This window comes from Thalia democratica, chromosome 5, assembly GCF_965202585.1.
Source record: "Thalia democratica chromosome 5, ktThaDemo2.hap1.1, whole genome shotgun sequence".
Classification (NCBI taxonomy): domain Eukaryota; kingdom Metazoa; phylum Chordata; class Thaliacea; order Salpida; family Salpidae; genus Thalia; species Thalia democratica.
The window spans coordinates 47,063,645-47,086,424 of record NC_139169.1 but is presented as its reverse complement, the minus strand read 5'-3'; the positions used below and the strand labels follow the sequence as shown (position 1 = coordinate 47,086,424).

The following is a 22,780-nucleotide window of genomic DNA, read 5'->3' as shown; positions in this document are numbered from 1 at the left end:
TAATAAATAACTAAAAAAAATCTTGTAAGTTTAAATAAGAAATTAAAATTAAGTAAAACCTTTTTTATTGAAATAAAACAGTTTAACACTGAAAATGAATACAACGCAACAATTATTTTGAGCAGTAAAATGTACTTGTTAATGTTAACCTATAAAAATTCGTTTAAATGATGTGGATTGTGGACATTGAGTGATGAGTTTATTTCTTTTGTTAATAGTTTTCTTTTTTTTTAATAGTGCAATATGAAACCGCAATGTCTGTTAGTGCTGATTTTACACAATGTCTTTTGATTATTATCCGGTAAATATAGTCTCAAAAACAACATAATTTTTTATAACGACATAAACAAACGTAGTTTAAGTATCTAAATAAAAGCCAATAAAACTAAACTAAAATATAAAACAAAACACACTGAAAGTTGTTCTTAATATTTAATTAACTATAATATAATTTATGATAGTTAAATACAAAAAGGTATAATTATATAATAAATGATAGTTAAATAATATTTGTACAAAGTACAAATAAATTGAAACAGTTCGCTAACATAAATTTAAATTTTGTTTAAACTACCATAATAGTACTTAGTGTCATACATTTCAAAATTATTTGTAGTACAATACATACTTTACTAACTTTAAATGAACACTTGCTGTGAATTATAGCTAATATCATAATGTCAACAGAAAAAACTAAGAAGATAACTCCAACAAAGTTAAAACTTAAAGGCCTTAAGTTTTATTTCGCACCAAGTATAGAAAAAAAGTTACTTGATAAAATGTCCAATGCTCTATTAAAGTGTGGTTCAGTAAGTTGATTTGTTTAAAAAAAGTTGTAGTTAATATAACACATGAATTTTAAAGTTTAATTTTGTAACATCTTCTACCTTAAAAAGTTAGCTTAGCAGAAATAAAGTAGTAGTAATAAAATATTTAAGATTATTTTTTTAACAAATACTTCCACTTGTTTTTTGTTGTTAGAGATACTATTAAGTCCATAAAATGTTTTGAATATTTTAGACATCTTATTCATAGTTTCATTACCTTTACTCATCTCTTGTTTATTATTTTTGAGTTGCTGCATATTTTGTGGGTGATCTTGTCAAGGTTGCCAAAAAACCTGAAATCCTTGAAAAACCTAGAGTTTGAAAATTTAGGCAAAATAAACTAAAAGTTGACAAATTTTGAAGACAAACTTGGAACTTGGAACAAGAATCACTAAAAAACCTGGAATTTTAAGCTATTTTCAAATATATAGTAACTAAAGATTTTAAAAGAAACAAAATAAATGATAAAGATTAAAAACTTGTGTATCATTCAACTTTTATTTATTAAAAAACACATTTATAATGACTCTAAAGTATCTTTTAGATGATTTTAAACTATTTAAGACGGTTTTTTTTACCTTAACTTTAATTTTTTACTAAAAATGGACAAAAAAACTTGTTTTTCAAAACCTGGAAAAAAATTAAAAAACTTTTGACAACACTGTCTTGGAGAAAATTTAAAAAATGAGACCTTATAGTCATGCTAAAATATATTATACTTTCAAAGCTTGATGTTTTATTATTGATCTTAGTAGTATAAAATGCAAATTGACTACTGTTCAAAGTTTAGTATAAAAATATTTAAGTTTTGTACATATCATGGTACATAAAAAAAGTAATCAGTTTTTTTCATATTCACATCTGTCGTTGTAAAGGATAGAATTTTTGAATACTGTTTTTTATCATTAATTAAGAATTCTATTATTAAAAATGTTTAAGAACTTTTTATCAGTTACAGGTAACTTATTAGGATTATAAAGTTCTGTAAAATTTTTGAACCTTAAAAAATAATGTAAGTAGATGAAAAAAAAAAGATGATTTTGAGTAGAAAAAAGAGCTTATGTATCATTTTCAGAACTCTAAAACTTAAACTAGATAGAATGGCATTGGTAATGAAGAGATTAAAATAGGTCTAGGGTATAATTGATAGGAGATTTAAAATTTGCATTAGGTTTTGTGGGTTTTGTAATGAAGAGAAATAAAAATAGAGGTGGTACAAATGCTTTTGTGCGATAACTTTTAAAGCAATAACAACTAACTTACACAAAATATAATGGTTTATAATGAGGAGTAAAAAAAGTCTTAGTTAAAATTTACTCTGATTTCTCAAATTGGTAAATAAGAGAAAAAAAAAGGTCTGAGGTGTAACTGATGGTAAATTTAAAACTTACACTAGATATTCTGGGGTTTTTTATAATGTGTGCAAATTATTTTTCATTTTTTAAAAATGAGGCAATATTAAAAAAGAGTGTAGGAAACTAATAAAAGTAATCTCAAAAAAAGTTTTACTGTTAGTTTATTAATTAATTTCCAAATTTTTATTTAAATGATTTTACTAAATTCAATTTTCTTATAAATAGTTTTACACTATTTTAATATACTATTTGCAACATAACATAAGTAATTTCAAATAATGATTTTCTTTTTTATTTTAAACTTTTATTTCACAACTATTTTTACAGTAAAACTATATTTCTTTATTAAGTGCTAAAAGACTATAAAGAAATACTGTCAAAAACATTTCTGAAAATTAAATTAAAAAAAAAATGATTAGTCTAAATTTATATACATAATGTTGCAAAAAGTATATTACAAGTTACAAAAATTTTATTACAATAGTTTTACACTATGTTATCAGTTTAAATACAATGGGTTTTACAATAAACTATGTGTTTATATTTACTAGAATGTATTGAGATTATAAACTTAATAGTTGTCTAAAACTCCACCTAAGTTTTAAGTCCTTAGCAATTTTAAGAAAATATTTGTTGTAGAATGTATATATGATAGATAATATAAATATTTAGTTTTATGTAGTTTTCTATTCAAAACCTAGTGTAATTTCTATAATTATTGTATTTTTTAAATAATTTTTTTTGTGACTTAGTAATTTTTATACTAAACACTGACTTTTTTTTTACAAATGCCTAACTTTAGCTTGTGTGTATTTATTTTAAATAGAGTTTGTTTTCTTTTTATATACTGGATTTATTTATATAATGCTTTTTTATTGTTTAGTATATCTTTTTAAAGCTTAACTCTTAAAAGTAATTATTTACAGAAAATAGAAAGCTTTCTGGACAAGTCTATACACTTTCTAATTGTTACAAATATGTGTTAGTTTTGATTACTATATACTGAAATAACTGTTCAAAAATATAAATTTAAGCGTTTGGTAACAAAGATCTGAGCGAAACAAGTTCACTGGAATATATAATAATAACAAATTAGACAGTATTATTTCTTTATCACACTAACACATGTTTCTGTGTGTTAACGGAATAACACACTTCAACGGAGCTATTAAAATCAATAAAATACTGATTATTTGATAATACCTTTAGTATTTTCTTGATTTTAGTAGCACCGTTGAAGTATGTTAACCAGTTGAAGTGTGTTAACAGAAACATGTGTTAGTGTAATAAAGAAATAATACTGTTTAATTCTTATTATTATATATTGATATGTATCTTTTTTTACAACTTTTCTATCCAAACATAAAAACGGTTGTTTTTAAATATTTTTTTCTACTGAAATGTTATTAAAAATACTACACCCAATACTAATCGGATAATAATAAAAACAGCCTCAAGGTCACCAGGCAATAGAAGTTTCACATCAAAATCACCATCTTCATGTCTTGCCTCTCCTAAGTTACTTTCTCCTTATTCTTCGTTAAAGTCCCCATCTCCAAATTTACTTGCAACCAATCAGTCAACAGTATGGGTATGTTTTTAAGTATAGTTTTATTACAGTATTTCTAATTTAAAAATAAGACAAATTTTAATATATGATAACATATTAGTTTTCACTAACTATGTTTTCAATAAAAGAGATCCCCTGGAAAGAAAAGAAATGTCGACAAGCTTAAGAAAATGTTGAGCTCTTCAAATTCTAAAAGTAAGTGTTTTATTTATATATTTTTTTTAATGCAGGATGACCACTTTTTGAGGATATTTGATATATTTTGTATAAAAGAGTTTGAATACTTTAGACATTTTTTAACAGATTTTTTTTTTCTAGTTTAAATTTTCTAGGGTAAACCATATTTTTTACAAGTTGATCTTATTTTATAGAGTTTTTTTTAAGCATCAAGATGCTTTTTATCGCTTTAAAAAATTCAAAGTATTTTGTGAAATATGACCAGTAAAAGTTGGGCCGTATAATAGGTTCCCTATGGGAAGGGAAAACTAAAACAGCGAAAAAAGACTATTTTATTTAAAATATATCTCCTCCTACATTTTTCAAGCAAACTTCTTCAAACTTTTACAGTATAATCTTTATAAAATAACAAAAAAAACGTTACTTTGGAATTAAAAATATTTTTTTTTGAAAAAAAAAACACTTTTTTTTAGAATTTTTTTGATAAATTTTTTATTTTTTTAAAATACTAAAATTCTAAAGTAACGTTTTTTCCTTTTATTATAAGGAACGTTTTCTGAAAATTTGAAAAAGATTGCTTGAAAAATGAAGGAGGAGATAGATTTTTAGTGAATATCAAAACTTCCGAGAAAATTGACCCCAAAAATTTGCCGTCCATACGTTTGTATCGGAAAATATTTACAAAATTCTATTAAAACAGGCTTGTAGTTTGTACTTTAAGCTTTCATATAAATGCCAAAGTTAATTTTTGTAAAAAAAAATTGTTGGACCCCCCCCCTATGGCCTTAACTTTAAATGTTATTTATAAATAAAGCAAAATGATTTTTATTTTAAAAATAGAATTGCTTTAATTGTACTCATGTAATGTTTTAAATAATAAGATATGGTATTTTCAATTTAACTTTCAAATGTTTGCCATTGAATACTAGTTATATAGCAAGAAATAGATATGTTAACAAAATTTTGTTAGATGTTTATTAGATTACAAAAAAAAAACTACCTAAATTACACTAAAGCCTTGTGTTTTTGTTCGTTTACTCTATATTTTAATAAAACAATATATAAAAACATAGATTTTAACACTTAGTTCTAACCGATAAATACAAAAAATACATTTTTACTTGTGGGAATAGAATATTTTATTGTTCTTATAAAAGACAGTGAATCTAAATTGTCTGCTCAATTTGTTTTTTACTAAAATTATTATTACAATTAGTGCGTAGTTCTAAATACCAGTATATAAAACCTGTAAAATGTTTGTATTAATAATTCTATTTTTTCAACTATCTTTATTTATTTTTACAGATAATAAACTGAATGTTAAAAACCGGTTTGCATTTCTTCGAGAAAAGAAGTTGCAACAACAACAACAAAAAGTAGTTTTTATAACTTAAAATTAATATTTCTTTACTAGAATAATCGTTTTTAAAGATTTAAAACATATTTATTTTTGTTTTATACAAGCAATAAATTTTATTTTAGAATAGTTCAGTACAGGGACGTAGCTAGCTCAAAAAAGTTACGAATCTGCAAAAATTAAAACATCTGAAATAACTCGTTATAACGTCCTAGCGGGAACACAGCAATTTAAACTACCTCTAATTTTTTTAAAATTTAATCTAAAAAAATGCAGTTATGTTAATACATCAAAAATGGAATGTTGAAGTATGAGTGATAACTGTATACAAGGCAATTCAATTTGCTTCACACCCCCTATGACTCTTTATGTCTTGCCACTTGTGTAAACCCAGAAAACATTCATAAAACGGGAGGAATTTTTATGGGTAGTTTTAAATATTGGGTACTTTCAATTGCAGCGAATTTGCCAAAAAGTACCCAATATATTGATGACGTCATTAACTTTATTTTTGGTAGTTTTGAAGCTTAAACTTAGTAAAAAAAATAAAATTGCTGTCTAGGCCTATGACAAATTCACTTTTTTAATTTTTTAAAATATTAAAATAATCATATCTGAATTAAAACAACAGAATAATACTAAACACTTCCCTATGTTAACAAAATAATAGAAATATTTTTTGTGTAAGTTATAATTTTAAATTCAAACACAAGTTAAACAAATGATTTTTAAAATTTTTCTTTTATAGTTTATTGATGAATTTAAGTCATAAAAAAATTTGAACTAATTATACATGAGTTATGTACTTCAAAAAAAGCTACATTTTTAAATTTTGAAATAAAATTAACAGGGTGACCAATGGCCATCAAAACTAGATGCTTATGGGAATATTGGAATTTTATATAAAATCCTAGAATAACTTGAAATTCTGATCACTTATTTTGTCTAGAAAAGTAAATAAGACTTGCATTTAAAATAATATATTGAATTTAGAAAAATTGAAGCAAGTTTCAAAAAAGCTTTAGGAGCCACCTTGGTACAGGAAGGGTGCAGATCACTTTTATTACAAGTTGATGTCACTTAATAAATTTTAATCTAAACTACAAGTATCTTAATAGAGGTATTTTATACCAAAACAAATTTTTGATATGTAACATTAAAATAGGAGAGTACAGTAGGTTTTAATTGTCATATTTTATTATTATTTTATTTTATTAATAAATATTGAAAGGAATACTTCCTTAAATTTTTGAGCAGGGTGCCAAAACACCTGGAATCCAGGAACTTGACAGTTTAAAAAAAAACTGGAAAAACCTTGAATTTGTGAAATTAACAAATTTAAAATCTGGTATTTAAAACAAAAATCACCAAAATATCTGTAATTTTTAAACTACTTCTACATGTAAAATAATGAAATTTTGATAAAATATGATAACTTAAAGTCATCAATAAACTATAAAAAAAATTTTAAAAGTCAATAGCTTAATTTGTGGTTTAATTTAAAATTGTAACTTACACAAAAAAATATCAAGGTTGAAAATTATATTTCCTTAACTTAGTTAACATAGTGATTAATTCAAATACAATTATTTACATATTTGGAAAAATAAACAAAGTGAATTTATCATAGGCCTAGACAGCAATTTTGTTCACAAAGTTTAACCTTAAAAACTACCCAAAGTAAAGTTAATGCAAATTATTGAGTACTATTTTTTTGCAAAATTGCAGCAATTAAAAGTACCCAATACTTGAAACTACCCATTAAAAGTCCTACCCTTCATTAAAAATAAGTATAAAATATCACAATTTAACTCAAAAACACTTATACTGTTTTGAAAATCAAACATTTAACGTAGTCAATAGTAACAACAAGTTATGCAATTTTTTTTAACATAAAATTGTATGATTTTGATTTTTGAAGCTACAGCTTCCATTAGTATCAATTTTGCATTGTAGCTTTTTGATAATGTTACAATTTGGATATATTTAATTCGTTTAATTCTTACGACACTAAAAGTGCTAAAGAGTAGATATATGTCAAAATTATCTCTAAGGAGTGCATAACAAAGTATAAATGAATACTAAAAGCTAAGAAAGCAGAATCTTTTCAAGCTAAAATAAAAGCAAGTTTTTTCGCACATAAGTATACGTTTCTGTAGATTTGCAGAAACCTACCAAGCTACGTCCCTGGTTCAGTATGATCTCATATACTTAGTTATTATGATTACGTTTGATTTTCTTAAGAAGTAGTATAAAATTGTTTCATCAGCATTTTACAATTACTATTTAAATTTATATGTATGCATTTTTTTAAATAAGCTCTTTTTAAAGCCAAACAATGGTTGTTCAATGAACAATTGTAACCTTTAATTTTCTTACTATTTTTCCATTGAATACTTAATCCTTATTGAATTTCCACTCAAAAATGAGTATCACAAATTTGCTATATTTAACAGTCTGCATTTTTTACTAGGTGTTTTACTAAAATAAAAACAGTTTTACTATCATTCATAACAGGATATAGTATATCATAAGTAATCCAAGTTATTTTGAAGAATAATTTAATAATTTCTTCAATAAGCAACAAAGTTTAATCTATAATTTGGTACTTCTTTTAAAGTAACAAATTTACAAAAGTTTAAACACTCAACTGCAATCCACTAAAAGTTCCAATTCAATGTCATCAACAAGAGTTTATAAATAAAACTGACCGTTGCTACAACAAGAATAGCATTTTGTACTAAAAATTCGTCGTTAAGCAAACGTCATAGTGCTTTAATAAATTTAAACTTGTCAGTGTTTACAACTAGTTATTTTGTAAATTTATTAACTATTATCACAACGCAGGGCAGATAGCGTTACATTTTCCTTTCTTTTTATCCTTTTTTGGCATTCTTGGCCAGGCTCCAATGATAAGCATCAAGGTCATGAGTAGACAGGAAAGAAAAATCGAACATACTGGTTTGCTAAACAACTACTGACGTAACTCATGAAACTGCTTCTTTTCTCTTGCAGCTGAAACAGGTTGCCCGCCTGCAACTCGTCACACTTCTCTAGACACTGCTGGTGATTTCAAAAATGTCACGAATCCATGACTTGTCAGTTTTTTTTTTTTTTTTTTTTTTTTTTTAGTACCAAATTAAAAATTAACCACTTTTGAAGATATAAAAAAAAAGAAAAATTAATTAAAAAGAAGAGAAAAACTTTATTAAATTTGTACAGGTATTTTAACCAAAAATAATATTTTAATTGCAACAACTAAAAAAAGAAATCAACTACTAATAAATCATTAAATAAACTAGTTACCAAAGAAATAAATAGAAAGAAAATAAAATTATAACCAGTTGTTTTCCATTCACTACCCCTAAATATACATAAACGCTTAAAAGCAGTAAAAAAAAAAAAGATACTTACGCCGAATGAACGCTTAGAATTCATCTGAGCTAGATGCTTCGGCATAACTTATGGGGACTTCTCGTTCCCTTAAATTGTATGTTTTAGTTTCCTCACAAGTTGTAACTCTGGGAACATACGCTTTCACGTTCCTTATAGAAACCTTTACCAACCCAGAATTCTTTTGAATAATCATACTTTGCTCTGAACAAGAAAGCACTTTATATGGACCATGGTAGAGTGTGCTAAGTTTCCGCTTGTTTTGTCTCCTAAGCCAAACCCATTCGCATTCGAAAATCCCTGGTTCATAGTATGATTTATTATTGTGGCGCTTAAATTGCCTACCAATTTTAGCCATCATATTCAAAAATACTTTAGTTTCTAGAGTGTTGGGTGTGGTGATAATGTCAGTACCCTCAATTTTGTCGAACATTACTCTCCCCGAGAGATTCTGGGCCGTCCCTAGAGCATATTGAGCTGGGGTATAAGGTGAACCTTCAACGAAGGTATTGTTTAAAGCTGTCGTTATCAGAGGCAAATGCAAAGCCCAGTTTGTCTTATCAGATAACGCGCGAAGTGCAACATTGATAGTCTTATGTTGCCTCTCGATGAAACCGTTAGATTGAGGGCTGTATGGGGATACCAAACGATGATCTATTCCTAACTGCTCGAACGCTTCGGTTAACACGGTGTTAACAAATTCACGACCGTTATCAGAAACAACAACTTGAGGGACCCCGAATGGACCAACCCAGCATTGAAAAAAAGCATTCCTGACAGTCAAAGCTTTCTTATCTGTGATCGGCATAGTTACAAGAAACCCTGTGGCTCGGTCTTTGGCAGTTAAAATATACTTATTATTACAAGATGACTCATTTAAAGGACCGACAAGATCTATGTGAACAAACTGGAATCGTTCCGTATTGTCTGGAAAAAAACCAATTTTTGGACGATTATATCTTGTTACTTTGGTCGCTTGACATACCACACAGCTTTTGACCCAATGAGTCACATCTTTTATCAATGTAGGCCAATAATAGTCTTTTGCAATAGACTCGATTGTTTTATCAATTCCCAGGTGCAACCTATCATGGGCCACATTAAATGCTGTTAGGCGCATAGATTCGGGCAGAATGATGCGCTTATTATTTTCGTCTACCACTACCGCTAAATTATCTGGTTGTAAATATTCGACCGTTTTCTTCATATTACGTGCGGTATCTACTAGCCCCGGTTCATTACATTGCAAGACCGCAATAACTTCCCTATTTATCATATTAAAGCTAGTCGTATTTTCCCCGATCACTTCATTTAACGGACTACCTAAAATTTCCTCTTCACCGTCTAAATCACCGTAATCAGACTCGCTGTCTTCAGCCTCTGACTCAGACGTATAAACAAAATCAGAATCCTGGTTATACGCACGAACATGCATTGCCGACTGTGGGGGTCGGCTTAAACTATCTGCTACTACATTATCATGGCCATCTATATGCCTTACTATTGGATTAAATTCCTTGATTGCGCATATCCAACGTTGTTCCGCTGGAGAATGATTACCCATTTCGTTTTTAATGGCCCTTTCTACTGATTTACTATCAGTACGTATTATTAAGGATCTCCCCAATATTCTGCTTTGAAAGTGCTTAAGAGACAAATACACCCCGCGAAGTTCCTTATAAAAAGTAGAACGTACTTGCTTAAATGGAGGGAGCTTTTTTGAAAAAAACGCAAGCGGTTGCATTCCCCCATTTCTCCCTTCTTGTTCCAGAACTGCGCCAACGTGGCTGTCGGAAGCGTCCGTGAAGAGAACTAGGGGTTTTGTGTGGTCTTCATAGCTTATTGTTGCTGCTTTAACTAACAGAGCTATTGTGTCATGATAAGCTTTGATTTGGCCATCAGTAAGTTTAATAATTGCCCTATTGCTTGCCTTAGATCCCCCCGAAATTTCATTAAGCGGTGCCATTACTTCGGCCAAGTTTGGTATGAATCGATGATAGTAATTAATCATACCAATTACCCTTTTTAACTCTTTGCGCGTGTTTGGTAAGGGTAATTTTTTTATAGCTTCTACCTTAGATTCCATAACATCAACCCCGTCAACACCTACTGTATGACCTAAAAAATCTACCTTAGTTCTAGCAAAAGAACATTTTGCTTGATTTAAAAATAAACCGTTTGTCGATAATGTTTCTAAAACCTGTTTTAAATGTGATATGTGACTGTCCGCGGAATCTGAAAACACAAGAATATCATCTAAATATACAAAAGTGAAAGCCCCACAAGAGGACAAGATACTGTCCATAAACTGCTGAAAACGTGTTGGCGCATTCCGCAACCCGAAAGAAGTCACCTTAGGGACGAATACCCCGGAATTAGTTATGATAGCAGCATATTTTCGTGAGTTTGGATGAAGAGGTAAGCTATAGTAAGCTTCTTTAAGATCTAACGTGCTGAAAAAACGGGTACCTCCCGGAATTCTTTCCGAGAGCGTATCTATGCGCGGTAGCGGGTATGAAAATGGGCGTGTGTGGGCATTCAAAACTGTATAATCAACACAAATACGCAAATCACCATCTTTTTTGGGCACTACCGTGATTGGTGATGCACACATGTCGGCATCCCCCTTTACAACAGCACCTCTCGCAATTAGGTCTGAATAATTTTTATCTACCTTTTGTTGACAAGTTAAATTACATCTTCGCGCCTTAATCATTCGCGGTTTATAATTGTCAACTATAATTTCTAGAAAGTGGTTGTGTTTTCTAGGAGCAGTATAATCAGGAGTTTTTGTAAGCTCAGGGTAATTCAACAGTAGTGCTTCACACTTGGTCTCTAACGTAGCTATGTTATTACTATCCTTAACTTCCCCCATATTAATTGACACAACTACCGACGCAGGCAAGTCAGCGGCCCTAAACAGTTTAGTCGTTTTGTTAGACAATTGATGCGTCAATTCTAACGTGAAAGGGCATATTAACAGTTTGTTTGACATTAAAATGTCCATACCTAAAATGCCATAACTCCTATACTCTTGAGTAACCCAAAAATTATGTTTAATGGTTTTTAAATTACCTAGCTTAAGGTCAACGCAAGCACTCCCTATGGGATGGATTTCATTGTCGCCAATACCCTTTATAGTTCTACTGAACGGCTTAAAGTAGTGGTTTATGCCATTTGTTAGATTCTTAGGCAATATAGAAACTTCACATCCAGAGTCAATTAAGAAAAGAACGTTTGTAACATTGTCCTTTGCAAATAATAGACTTTGAGGCAAGGTTTTTGGATTTATAGACGATTTATTTGAAATAGCAAACGACCAATTAGTTTTTACAGTTGGTTTTGTCGTGATATCATTACGCAATTGAGAGTGAGAGTTTGTTTCAGGTGATGGCTTTTTAGGCTGCCATGGTTTGGCAGAGGGACGAATTGGTACGGATTCTACAGGCTTATTAAGAGGAACTCTGTTCCCATCCTCATGTCCTCTCATTGTTTTGAAGATGGGAAATCGTTTTTTTGATCGTGTTGTTGCCGTAACGGGGACATAGGGCAAGTTGAAACTGCAGCACAATAGTCTGCCCTATCTCCAAACTTTGCATGTTTGTGACAAAGCGCGTTTTGTTCGTAATTCGTGCGCTTGTTATACCCTTCCCCGAAATACCCCTGACTACGACTGTGTTCATAGCTGCGGAAATGTTCCCTTTTTTGTGGAATGTTCTCATGCCATCTTTGTTTGTAATATCTCTTATTGTGCTTAAATCGCTGAGGTTCGTATGAAAAGTTTTTAGCATTTTCAAAGACCCTCTGTTCTTCAATGTCGCATATAAATTCCGTGCGCCTAATAAACTCATTATATTCAAGCCCAAAACATTCCTTTATTTTGTTTTTTAAATTATTAGGGGCATGTCTGTGCATAAAGTATTTAATTCTGTCTTCCTCTTTAGACTTTGCCCATTGCTTAGCTGCCAAAAACAAGTCCTGGAATTGAACTGGCTCTGGCCATGATGGGCTTGCACCTAATATGCGAGGCAATTTGCTTCCTTTCCCTTGTAAAAAGTTAACAAGACTGCTATACGTTCTGTCTTCGTCGTGTGTTTCAACGAAGTCAATTATATCTGAACGGGGCCAAATTCTCTGGAGAATTTCAAACTTCTCCATTTCAGATGTTATACCATAAGCCGTACACCGGTCTTCAAAAAAACGTAACTCCACAGCCGGATCGCGTACGGCATCAATTTTTTGAAAAAGCTTACAATTTTCAAGAGTTTTTCTCTTGAAACTTATTTGTGTTGACATTTCACCTAAAGCGTGCGAGGTGTGATTGTTAAGGGTGAGGCCGCTGTCATTTATGGTCTTATTGGTATCTAATCTTCTATAAATAGCTTTTAGTTCATTTTTTAGTTTATTTTTTTTCTCTAAAACCTTAGCTTGCTCTAGTAAGTGAGCTAAATCCTCAACGTCTAAGTCAACTTCATCTATAGCATTAAAATCTACAATTTCATTATTGTCCCTAGTCTGCGCGCTTACTTCTGTTTCATGAGCGCTGTTTATTGTCGCTTGAATATTGCTGGGAGATTGTGAGTTCGATATCAAGTCAGAGTCGCCATTGAAGTCAGCAGGTACTGATGGCTCAGTATCTGCATGACCCGTTAACTTATTTTTATGTCTTAAGCCCTTCTTAGTCTTAATCATTCTAATGGTATAGTAATCACTTAAATAGTAGCTTAAACTAAAAACAACCGGTTATAATTTATACAGCACAGTTTAATCAACAATATTTAATAACAAATGTGATTTAAAAAATACGTATTAACTCAAGTAAAAATTATACAAAAAGTTGATAAAGCTGAAGAATAATTTAATAATTTCTTCAATAAGCAACAAAGTTTAATCTATAATTTGGTACTTCTTTTAAAGTAACAAATTTACAAAAGTTTAAACACTCAACTGCAATCCACTAAAAGTTCCAATTCAATGTCATCAACAAGAGTTTATAAATAAAACTGACCGTTGCTACAACAAGAATAGCATTTTGTACTAAAAATTCGTCGTTAAGCAAACGTCATAGTGCTTTAATAAATTTAAACTTGTCAGTGTTTACAACTAGTTATTTTGTAAATTTATTAACTATTATCACAACGCAGGGCAGATAGCGTTACAATTTAATACACTAGCAACACTTTTATTTTGAAAAATTATGATAATAGCTTAGTTTAAGATATAAAACTAATAAGTATACCAACATATTATCTTATGACAATGAACTAGAAAACAGCATTAAAAGTAAACTTTGTTTTGTTAATTCTGTTAATTTTATAAATTTATAGAATTATATTCCAAAAATATAGTATATCTACGAAAATATTGAGTTTAAGTACTTAATGTTAAAATTTTTCTTAATCAAACACTTAGTTTTTTTAATACAAAAAATCGTTTACTTTTTGTATATCAAATAAGTAGTTTCACTAATTCATATTTTGTAAAAGGCTGAAAAGAGGCGAAGTGATGGTAGCAAAGAAGCAGAAACTGAAAAAATCCTGGAAACTGCCAAAAATATGGGTGTTAAAGTTGTCACTTTGCAAAGTTAGCCTTAACCAAGTTTTATAACAAACTAATTGTTAAACTTAATCTAATTTTTTTTTGAATATATAGCTAATTTGTTTACTTACTTTACATTCTTAATACACTCCATAAATAGTGCAATAACTTATTTATGAAGATTTAAATAAGCAAAAAACTTTAAAGACAATTAATGACTTAAGTAATAGTCGATTTGAAAACTGATAGTAGTTAACTATTTAAAATATTTAACAGAAGTGATGTCTTGGCTTCCTCAAGAATGCTTTAAAGGAAATATTAATCCTAGAAAACCACCTACTTGTTAGTTCTACTATTTTACTTAGTAAAAATATTATATAACAAAGTTATTTATCCGATAGATTTAAGTGAATACAAAAAAAAACTTTATGAAAAGTCATCTTTAAAAAGACAAATAAAATGTTTGTTGTTTTAAAAAACATGAATTTTTTACAATTTTTTGACTGTAAGATATGTTCAATATTATAAATATTTTGATGATAGGCAATAGCAAAAGGTATTTAAAACTTTAATTATACCATTGAAAATAAATACAATTAAACCATTTAACTTTATTAATTAATTAACTTTCTAGTATGCACAGAGTTTTTTTTTTCAATAGTATACTCTGCAATGCTTTTAATAATTATTGAAACAACAAGACTAAAACTTTAAAAATAAAAAAATTGTTCAAGGGTCCACCTTAGTTTTTATAAGATGGTCGTATTTGTAGAGGTCTATCTTAGCTATCAGAAACTTTTTACTGCATAACAAAATTATTTTTTGAGATATCAAAAGGATCAAAGTTTGTGAGTTCAATAGGTTCCTTATGTAAGGCAAAAACTAAAAAAGTGAAAAAAGACTGTTTCATTAAAAGTATATTTTATCTTTCAACATTTAACTGATCTTGTTTATTTTTTCATAATACTATTATTTAAAAGTCACTTCACATTTGTACTTTATATGAATATATTTTTAATGTAAAGCTTTTCGGAATATTTAGTTTCTTTTTAAAAGTTTAATTTGAAGTAAAACTTTTATTGAGAAGAGCTATAAAAATTTTGATTGACTAACACATAGTTAAACAAAATCATAATAAACAAGCTACTCAAACAAAATAAGTTATATATGAAATTTTATAACCGAAATTACCAAAGTTTTACTTAAGTTTTAGCTTTAAAGATTAAGTGATCCGAAAAGCATTAGGTACTAATTTAATTTTTTTCAAATGAAAAGTATAGTGATTTTAAGTTGCAAATTGTTTTTGAAAACAAAAAATCTCTTCTGACAATAAAATTAATTATTTTTATTTCATTTTTTATAAAACTACAAACATAAAAACGAAGGTAGAGACAATAAAAATGAGAATTCAAAGCAAATTTTGTATTTTATAAGCAAAACAGAATCTCAAGTTTAAACAAATTAGTTAAATGTTATCAGTTATAATACTGTCAATTATACAATAAAGGATTAAGTAGTATGGTTTTGTGCCTCCAGTTAGAGGTATATCTTTAGATTTTTCACAATGAAAAAGAAATTTTTTAAAGACAAATACCAGAATAAATAAAACAGTATTTGTATATTCATGTATGTATACACTATACAGTGACATAATAAATCTTGTAGAAAAAAAAATAAAACTTTTTTTTTTCTAAAATGTCAAAAATAACCGGAATGATAAAAAGTTCATAACTTATATGCGTTAAGGCTGTTGTTTAAGTTAATACTTTTATCTTCATAATTTTTTAAATTTATTTTAACTATTGTAAATAGTTTAATATTTTTGAATAAGAATATAAATAGTTAAACATTAACTTTTAAGATTATATACAACTTTATAGTAAGGGTATGTGGTAGGCTTGATATTATTGTCAAGTTTTTAATTTAATAATCTTCTGTGATAATTTTGTGATAAACTTCAAAAGTCATCATAGTTGCATTGTACTACTTAATTCATTTTTTTATTAAAATTTTATTGAGTTTTGTTAAGATGTTTTTATTTCTAAAATAAGTAAAAAACATAAGTTTTACTCACACGCACTATTATTTACATATTAATACTGTTGTATAGTAAAGTATATCTAAAAAACAATTGTAGTAATTTCAATTCAATTAAACTATCTTTTGATAAAGTTTGATTTTAACCTGTTTATCTGTTGTGTTTATAATTTTATAGTATTTTTAGTATCAAACTATTTACAAATACACTAAATGAAATATCTAATGTATCATTTGAATAAAAATTAAACATGTGAAATTAAATATTATGCTTTGATTGAAAGATTTGATTAGAAATTCAACTTTTTAATATTCAAAGCATGTTTTAAGTTTATAATAAGTTTGTTAATAATAGATTTGCACGCTAACCCAAATGATGAAATAATAAAAATACATGAGCCTTGCATTAAGTTAGACGATGGAAAACAGTTAGTTAAATATTTATGAATTTGTTAGCTATAAACTTTTGTACTGACTATAGTAAATATAGTTTTTTTTAAAGTATTAGGTTTATATTTTAAAGTACGCACTAAAATAATTTTACAACTAATAAACGTTGCTAATAAAATTTTATAACACAATCCCAATAAAGTAGTTTGAATATTTTTTATTTAATGAGTTTAAGTTTTTTGTTAGTTTATGATAACCAAACTAAATGCATATGCTTTTTGTGTATTTTAATCATAAATTACTAGTGTTTTATAAAATTGTAAACCAATTACCAGTTTTAAAAGACTAAATAATTATTCAGCAAGCCTTCTTACGAGGATAATTTTTCGCAGCCATATTTCAATATTAATTCTAAAAAAAGAAAGTCAGGAACTGATGAAGAGCCACCTCAAGTTGTAGTCAGAAGTTCTGGATTCTCTTATAAAGAAAAGCAGTAGTTAGTTTTGCGTATCTTTAAACTAAGAAATGAGATAGAAGTTTTAGTAAGACTGAGTTACCTATTTGCTTGGTACTTATAGTGATAATTGTTTATTTTAATATTTAAAAGTATAATAACTTACCAAATACTTAAGTATTTACAAAATCGTTAAATACATTTAAAGTTAATAATTTGTGGTATGTTGCTAACTAGTACATACTTTATTTGTGTTGAAAGCATTTGCTTACAAAAAACCTATTTATCCATATTAAAGTAGTAATCGAAAGTAAAAAATACAAATTAAATTTTGAAAGCTTATTTTTGCTGTAGTAAATGCAATAAAAATATCTACAACTAAGGAGAATTAAGGTGAGTTTTGAACGAAGACACTTTTGCTCTGGGGGGTCAATTTTGCAAGAAAGTAATAAAAAATAAAATAAACAAAAATTACCGACCAAAGGGGTAAGGGTTAGAGGTAAGAGTGATAGAAAAAAAATCAAAAACAAAAAGGTAAGAAAAAAAAATACAGACCAAGGGTTAGGGGTAATAGTAACAAAAAGATATATAAAAATATGAATAAGATTTAAAAAAAAGTCAAACCGTGCAAAAGCAGCGCAATACAAAATTGTCTTCGTGCAAAAGTGTCCCTTCGTGAATTTTTGACACTTACCTACAATAAAAGTGTATAGATAGTAAGGCCTAATATTTTAATACTAAACTTTTCTATAAAAAAACCTTTTAATTTTGTTTTAAGATTTTTAACAATACATAAAATTTACAACCATGAAAATTCACTTTGGCATAACTATACTGTACTTTATTACTGCTAAAATGTTTTGTTTTAATAAAATATCTTTAACAACTTTGAAAGTAATAAGTTGCAATTATGAATGAATCATTAAAATAATCTTGTACTGTTTTTAATTTTTGATTAGGTTTATTTTTGTTTGATATCATAGTTTTTGTGTCAAATTCTGGCCTCAAGTTATCAGCAAATTATAACTGAAGATATCATGAAAATACTGGTACTTTAAATCAAATTTAATGGTATCTACAAAGTAGTTATTCAAAATATAAATTTAAGCGTTTGTTAACAAAAAATCCTAGTGAAACAAGTTCACTGGAATATATAATAATAATAACATAACAAATTATACAGTATCCTTCTTTTATTACACTGACATAGTTTCTGTGTGTTAAACGAGTCAATACACTTCAACTGAGCTCTGTAAAAAAATAAATACTGTAAGGAAAGAATAGAAGCTAAAGTAGGTGTATACATGTGTCCATTAAAATAAAAATAATTGCTATAGGTTTTTATAGGTTAATATTAGATAAATTACGTAATGTTAAATCCGACTGTTATAAAACTATAAAATATTTATAAGTATTAAGTCTAAATTAAATAAATTAAAGTATAAATACTAAATAAGATAAAAAATCATAATATAAACTACTTACATGAAAATGAAGGAAGTACTAATTCTAAAATATTTACTGGTTGAAAAAATCATTGAAAAAAATGTATCTAATAATTACGTCACAATACATGTGAACATTAGGACTAGCTTGTTAATTTGTTCTACAAAGTTAGATAATTTATTCCTTATATTTGGAAAAAGTAGTAGAGCGCTTTGATTTATAAAATTAATATGTAATCTATTGTGAATAAAAAGTAAAACAACAAACATTAATTATTAAATTAATAAATTAAACAATAGTAAAGGCAATAAAAGCCACTGAAACATAGTATAATGTATACTTTATTTATTGAATGTTTATAATGGTTGAATCTAAATTATAACAAAATTAAAGTTAGATACAATTAAAAAGCAGATTGAGTTTAAACTAAAAAAAAATTTTAATTTTAAAACAAAGCACAAAATTCTAAATTGTTATTAAGCTTTCAAAGTCCTGACCAATAATTAAGTTACAGCGCCATACATAAAACCACCATGACTTAAACGACATGTATATTATACAATAAGTAAAATAGTTAATTAGTTATTGTTTTAGAAAGGAGCAGTCCGGTATCTAAATTAAAGATCTTATACAGATGTTTTAGATATTTAGTAATTAAACTATATTATAAATTACAGGTTTGTGTTTAATATGAAAGTTAAAATGTAAAACATAAAACAACAAGGTGGTTATATGCTAATAATACAAAGTAGCTATGGTTAGATGTGAAGTTGAATACGACTAATTGTTTAACAGCAGATTATAAAAATAAAAATTAAAGAAGTACAAATAATTTTTGAGCGAACACTTTTTTGTACAAAATGTGTTGAAAATTGTTTCAATAGTGGTTTTGTTTGTTCCAAGTAAATGTCAATATTGTATATGCTAAAAGTATCTCTTGTAAATTAATAAGTAATTCAAAACAGTGAGGTGAGACAAACAAAACAAAAGCGAGGTTATTGCGAGCGGTGTGAAGTATGTTACCTGAATCAAAGTCAGGTTATTTCAATTCATTACTATAAAAAGATCACGCTTTTATACGAGTTATTAACTTATCTTATAAATAGATAAAAGTATTAATTTACATATAGTTTTTTTTTGTTTATCAAAAATGTATAAAATAAAACACATTTTTGAGTTATATTTAAAATATTATGCTTGTTTTTTTAGATTAGTCAAACAATATTGTTATAGTATTATAAAAATCGGATAACTCTTATTAAAAACTTGACTAATTGTAATTTTTCGTTGAAAGCAGTCCTTTTTTGTCATAATATTTATTAAATAAAATTTCAACTTTAAGCATCTGAAAAGTGAAGAGCATAAAAAATACAACGAAAATGAAGAAAATTTTACAGAACTTATAAGTTATATTGAAAGTAATAATCTTGGAACTCAAAGGTCATTAGAATTCAATTATTTCATAAAAAATAGTTTAGTGAATATCTTAGCATAATACTATTATCAGTTATTAATAACATATTTTTTTTATAAAACGAAAATTAAGCTACTGTTAAAAATATGAACTTTTGTTTTTTACAAATACCTTAGACTCTGATTTTTGTTAATGGAATTTTCGTTAAAAAGTAACCAGTAAAAAAAATATGTTATACAGCTTTGTAGCTGGTTTATGTTTATACATGTTGCATTAGAAGCAGATAAAAAGTTATGTGGAGTAAAAACATTAAACTTTCACAGCTTTTTATCGCGCTTCAAAATCAGCAATGAAACACCAGAAGAGCAAGTTGAAGAAGACGAAGCTGTGGACCAGCCCACCACACCGACCAGTAACTATGGAGACAGCTCGTTTCATCCGGTCACCCCCCTCACCGGGGATGTTTCCATCATCGGCAGCAGCGAACTACATCGAATCATCGCAAGCAGAAAATTCGACTCAACTCTCGACTCTGATTTCTGTTGATTTTTGTACGGAGTCAATAAGCATTAGAACAATTCAATGACAAACCAGTTTATGGATACTTGTACTCTTATAAGACTGCCAGGCTAAAAAATTATTTCTTATATTTGACGTGACATTAAGATTGTTTTGTTAGTTTTGTACACAAAAGAAATTTCAAGTTTTTAAAACCTTTAATATTTTTGTTTTCCTTTTTACAGAAGGTTAAACATTTACTTAGTTTAAACATAGTAAAAAAGTTCAATTCCAGTTAATTATACATGCTTATTAGACTTAGTTTATTTTAAAAGATAAATTAACCAATTATCAAAAAAAATTTATTAATTTTTTAGTAAAAATGTTTTGTGTAACATTAATTTTTTCTGTACTTATTTTGATTACTGGTTAATAATGTTTAGTTATATTTGATATATGTTCAAATTAATTATTATTTCAAAATAAAATACAACTTTTTTTTATAATTGCAGGGTAACCGTTTAGTAAAAAAAAGCTTTTATGATAGTTATTTCCTGACAGAATTATTAAATATGTTTTTTAAAATAATTCAGAAGAAATGTTTATATATTCCGAACTTTAAAGGTTGCGAGGTGTAAATGCTTTTTTATTGAAATATTGCTATAGATAAACAATTATAGCCTGTAATGAACGTAAAATACAAATGTTATTTTATTAGACTGAATATTATGTTCATTTTTGTTTATAACTAACAGACGAGTTAAAGTGATATATTTAGCATATTTATATTACTTTTTTACGAGCTTAGTATTGTAAAAATAATTTCAAGAGTATAAATAAATTTTATTTTTATATAAAGTGGTTAATTTCTCTGGTAATTTATAAAAGGCTATTATTACAATAAAAATATATTCAAATAATTCTAACATGAATATTTGCATTTGATTACATAGTCAACCTTTGCTTTTAATTATGGCAACAATTGATTAAGCATTTAAATGGACATAGCATATTTGAAAAATTACAAAGCTGCAAATATAAAAAAAAAAACATTTCAACGCCAAATTACGTTTGTATCTAAAGTTTGTTGTAATAGAAACGTCACAATTCATACAAAAAAGGTCTAGTTGAAAAAAAAAAACTCTTTATAAAAGTTTTGAAAGCTACAAATAAAAAGTTCTAAGTTGAAATTAAGTATTAAAAATTTAAATTATTTAAATTCATTAAGCTTTAATTCGACGTTAAGAACTACAGTAAAAATGCGATGTTTTAGTACACACCAATCGTACGAAACCGATCAATAAGCCAAAAAAATAAAAACTATCAGGTTAAGATATGACCTCGAAGAGCACAAGTAAAAAATTTTAGGTTATAAGTAATTTGATTACGTTGTAGTAGAAAGGTCACCACTCATACAAAAACTGCCCAAAAAATAAATGCGGTTTTAAATAAAACTTTGAAGCTTCTAATTAAAAAAGTTCAAGATTTTGAGTTAGTGGTAGGCAAACCGCGGGTCATATGAGCCCCGTAAAAAATATTAAAACGTACAATAGATAGTCTGAGGTTGGAAGTAAACAGCATAAGAAAGGTCTTAGATTAAATTTACGGGAATTTCGAAACATACACTAGATATTTTGGGAATGCCATGGAAAATAAGTGCTGAAACTGCGGCTCGAAAATATTAAAAAGTTCAAAGTTTGGCTCGTGGCCACCAAATACCTGCCGACCTCTGTTTAAAAGAAAACTAAAAAATATCGAACTATCATAATAAAACTTTACAGAATTTCTTGATGTCAAATTTTATAAAAGCTTCAAGCTTGTATGAGTGGCTCCCAATTTAACTATAGCCAAAAGAGTATTTTAGAGAAAAATTATGAACAATAAACAAAGAGTAAGCAAAATTATTAAAAGTTAGATAAGTTATCAAATTTTTGAAGATATTCTTTATCGACCAATTTAGTTGAATTTATATTGAACGACAAAAAAAATTGCTTAAATTAATAGGTCCTAGAACCTGGTGTACGAAGAAAAAAACGATAGGTAATCGAGTCGTACACCACTTTGAAACAGTTTAAAGTCTTGTCCAAGACAAAATTTGAAAAAAAAAACAATAATATTTTTTCCAATAATCAACAGTTTAATAATAAAGCAAAAATATTTTATAGGTTTATAAAAATGTTCAAACTCTCAGAAGTTTTTCAAAACTAAACTTTAATTTTTAAAATAAGTTTTTGTGTTTTTTTTTAAATTTTACGAGTACAAATATAAACTAAGCTTTATTAGTTTTTGTTTTTTGTTAAAATTATTGCAACCTCTTAGTTTTA

The 22,780-nt window shown here is 27.4% G+C and overlaps 1 protein-coding gene across 1 annotated transcript; it reads left to right on the top strand.

The window, feature by feature from the left end:
* Positions 1 to 663: 663 nt before the first annotated feature.
* On the top strand, positions 664 to 20,880 carry LOC145836106 (uncharacterized). The gene is made up of 12 exons (XM_082943913.1): positions 664 to 809; positions 3,109 to 3,163; positions 3,634 to 3,773; positions 3,881 to 3,947; positions 5,235 to 5,305; positions 14,166 to 14,262; positions 14,494 to 14,559; positions 16,610 to 16,682; positions 17,006 to 17,140; positions 19,510 to 19,582; positions 19,887 to 19,984; positions 20,282 to 20,880. Exons 1-12 carry the CDS (start codon positions 678 to 680, stop codon positions 20,502 to 20,504), a joined length of 1,230 nt encoding a protein of 409 aa, XP_082800039.1. The 5' UTR covers positions 664 to 677; the 3' UTR covers positions 20,505 to 20,880.
* The last annotated feature ends 1,900 nt before the right edge of the window (positions 20,881 to 22,780 follow it).

Excerpts from the sequence above, each read along its gene's own strand:
- LOC145836106 (XM_082943913.1), top strand. The coding sequence starts at position 678 with ATGTCAACAGAAAAAACTAAGAAGATAACTCCAACAAAGTTAAAACTT. Across the intron at positions 16,683-17,005 it reads AAGTTAGACGATGGAAAACA|CAAGCCTTCTTACGAGGATA; the intron begins GTTAGTTAAATA and ends ATAATTATTCAG. Across the intron at positions 19,583-19,886 it reads GTTACCTGAATCAAAGTCAG|CATCTGAAAAGTGAAGAGCA; the intron begins GTTATTTCAATT and ends TTCAACTTTAAG.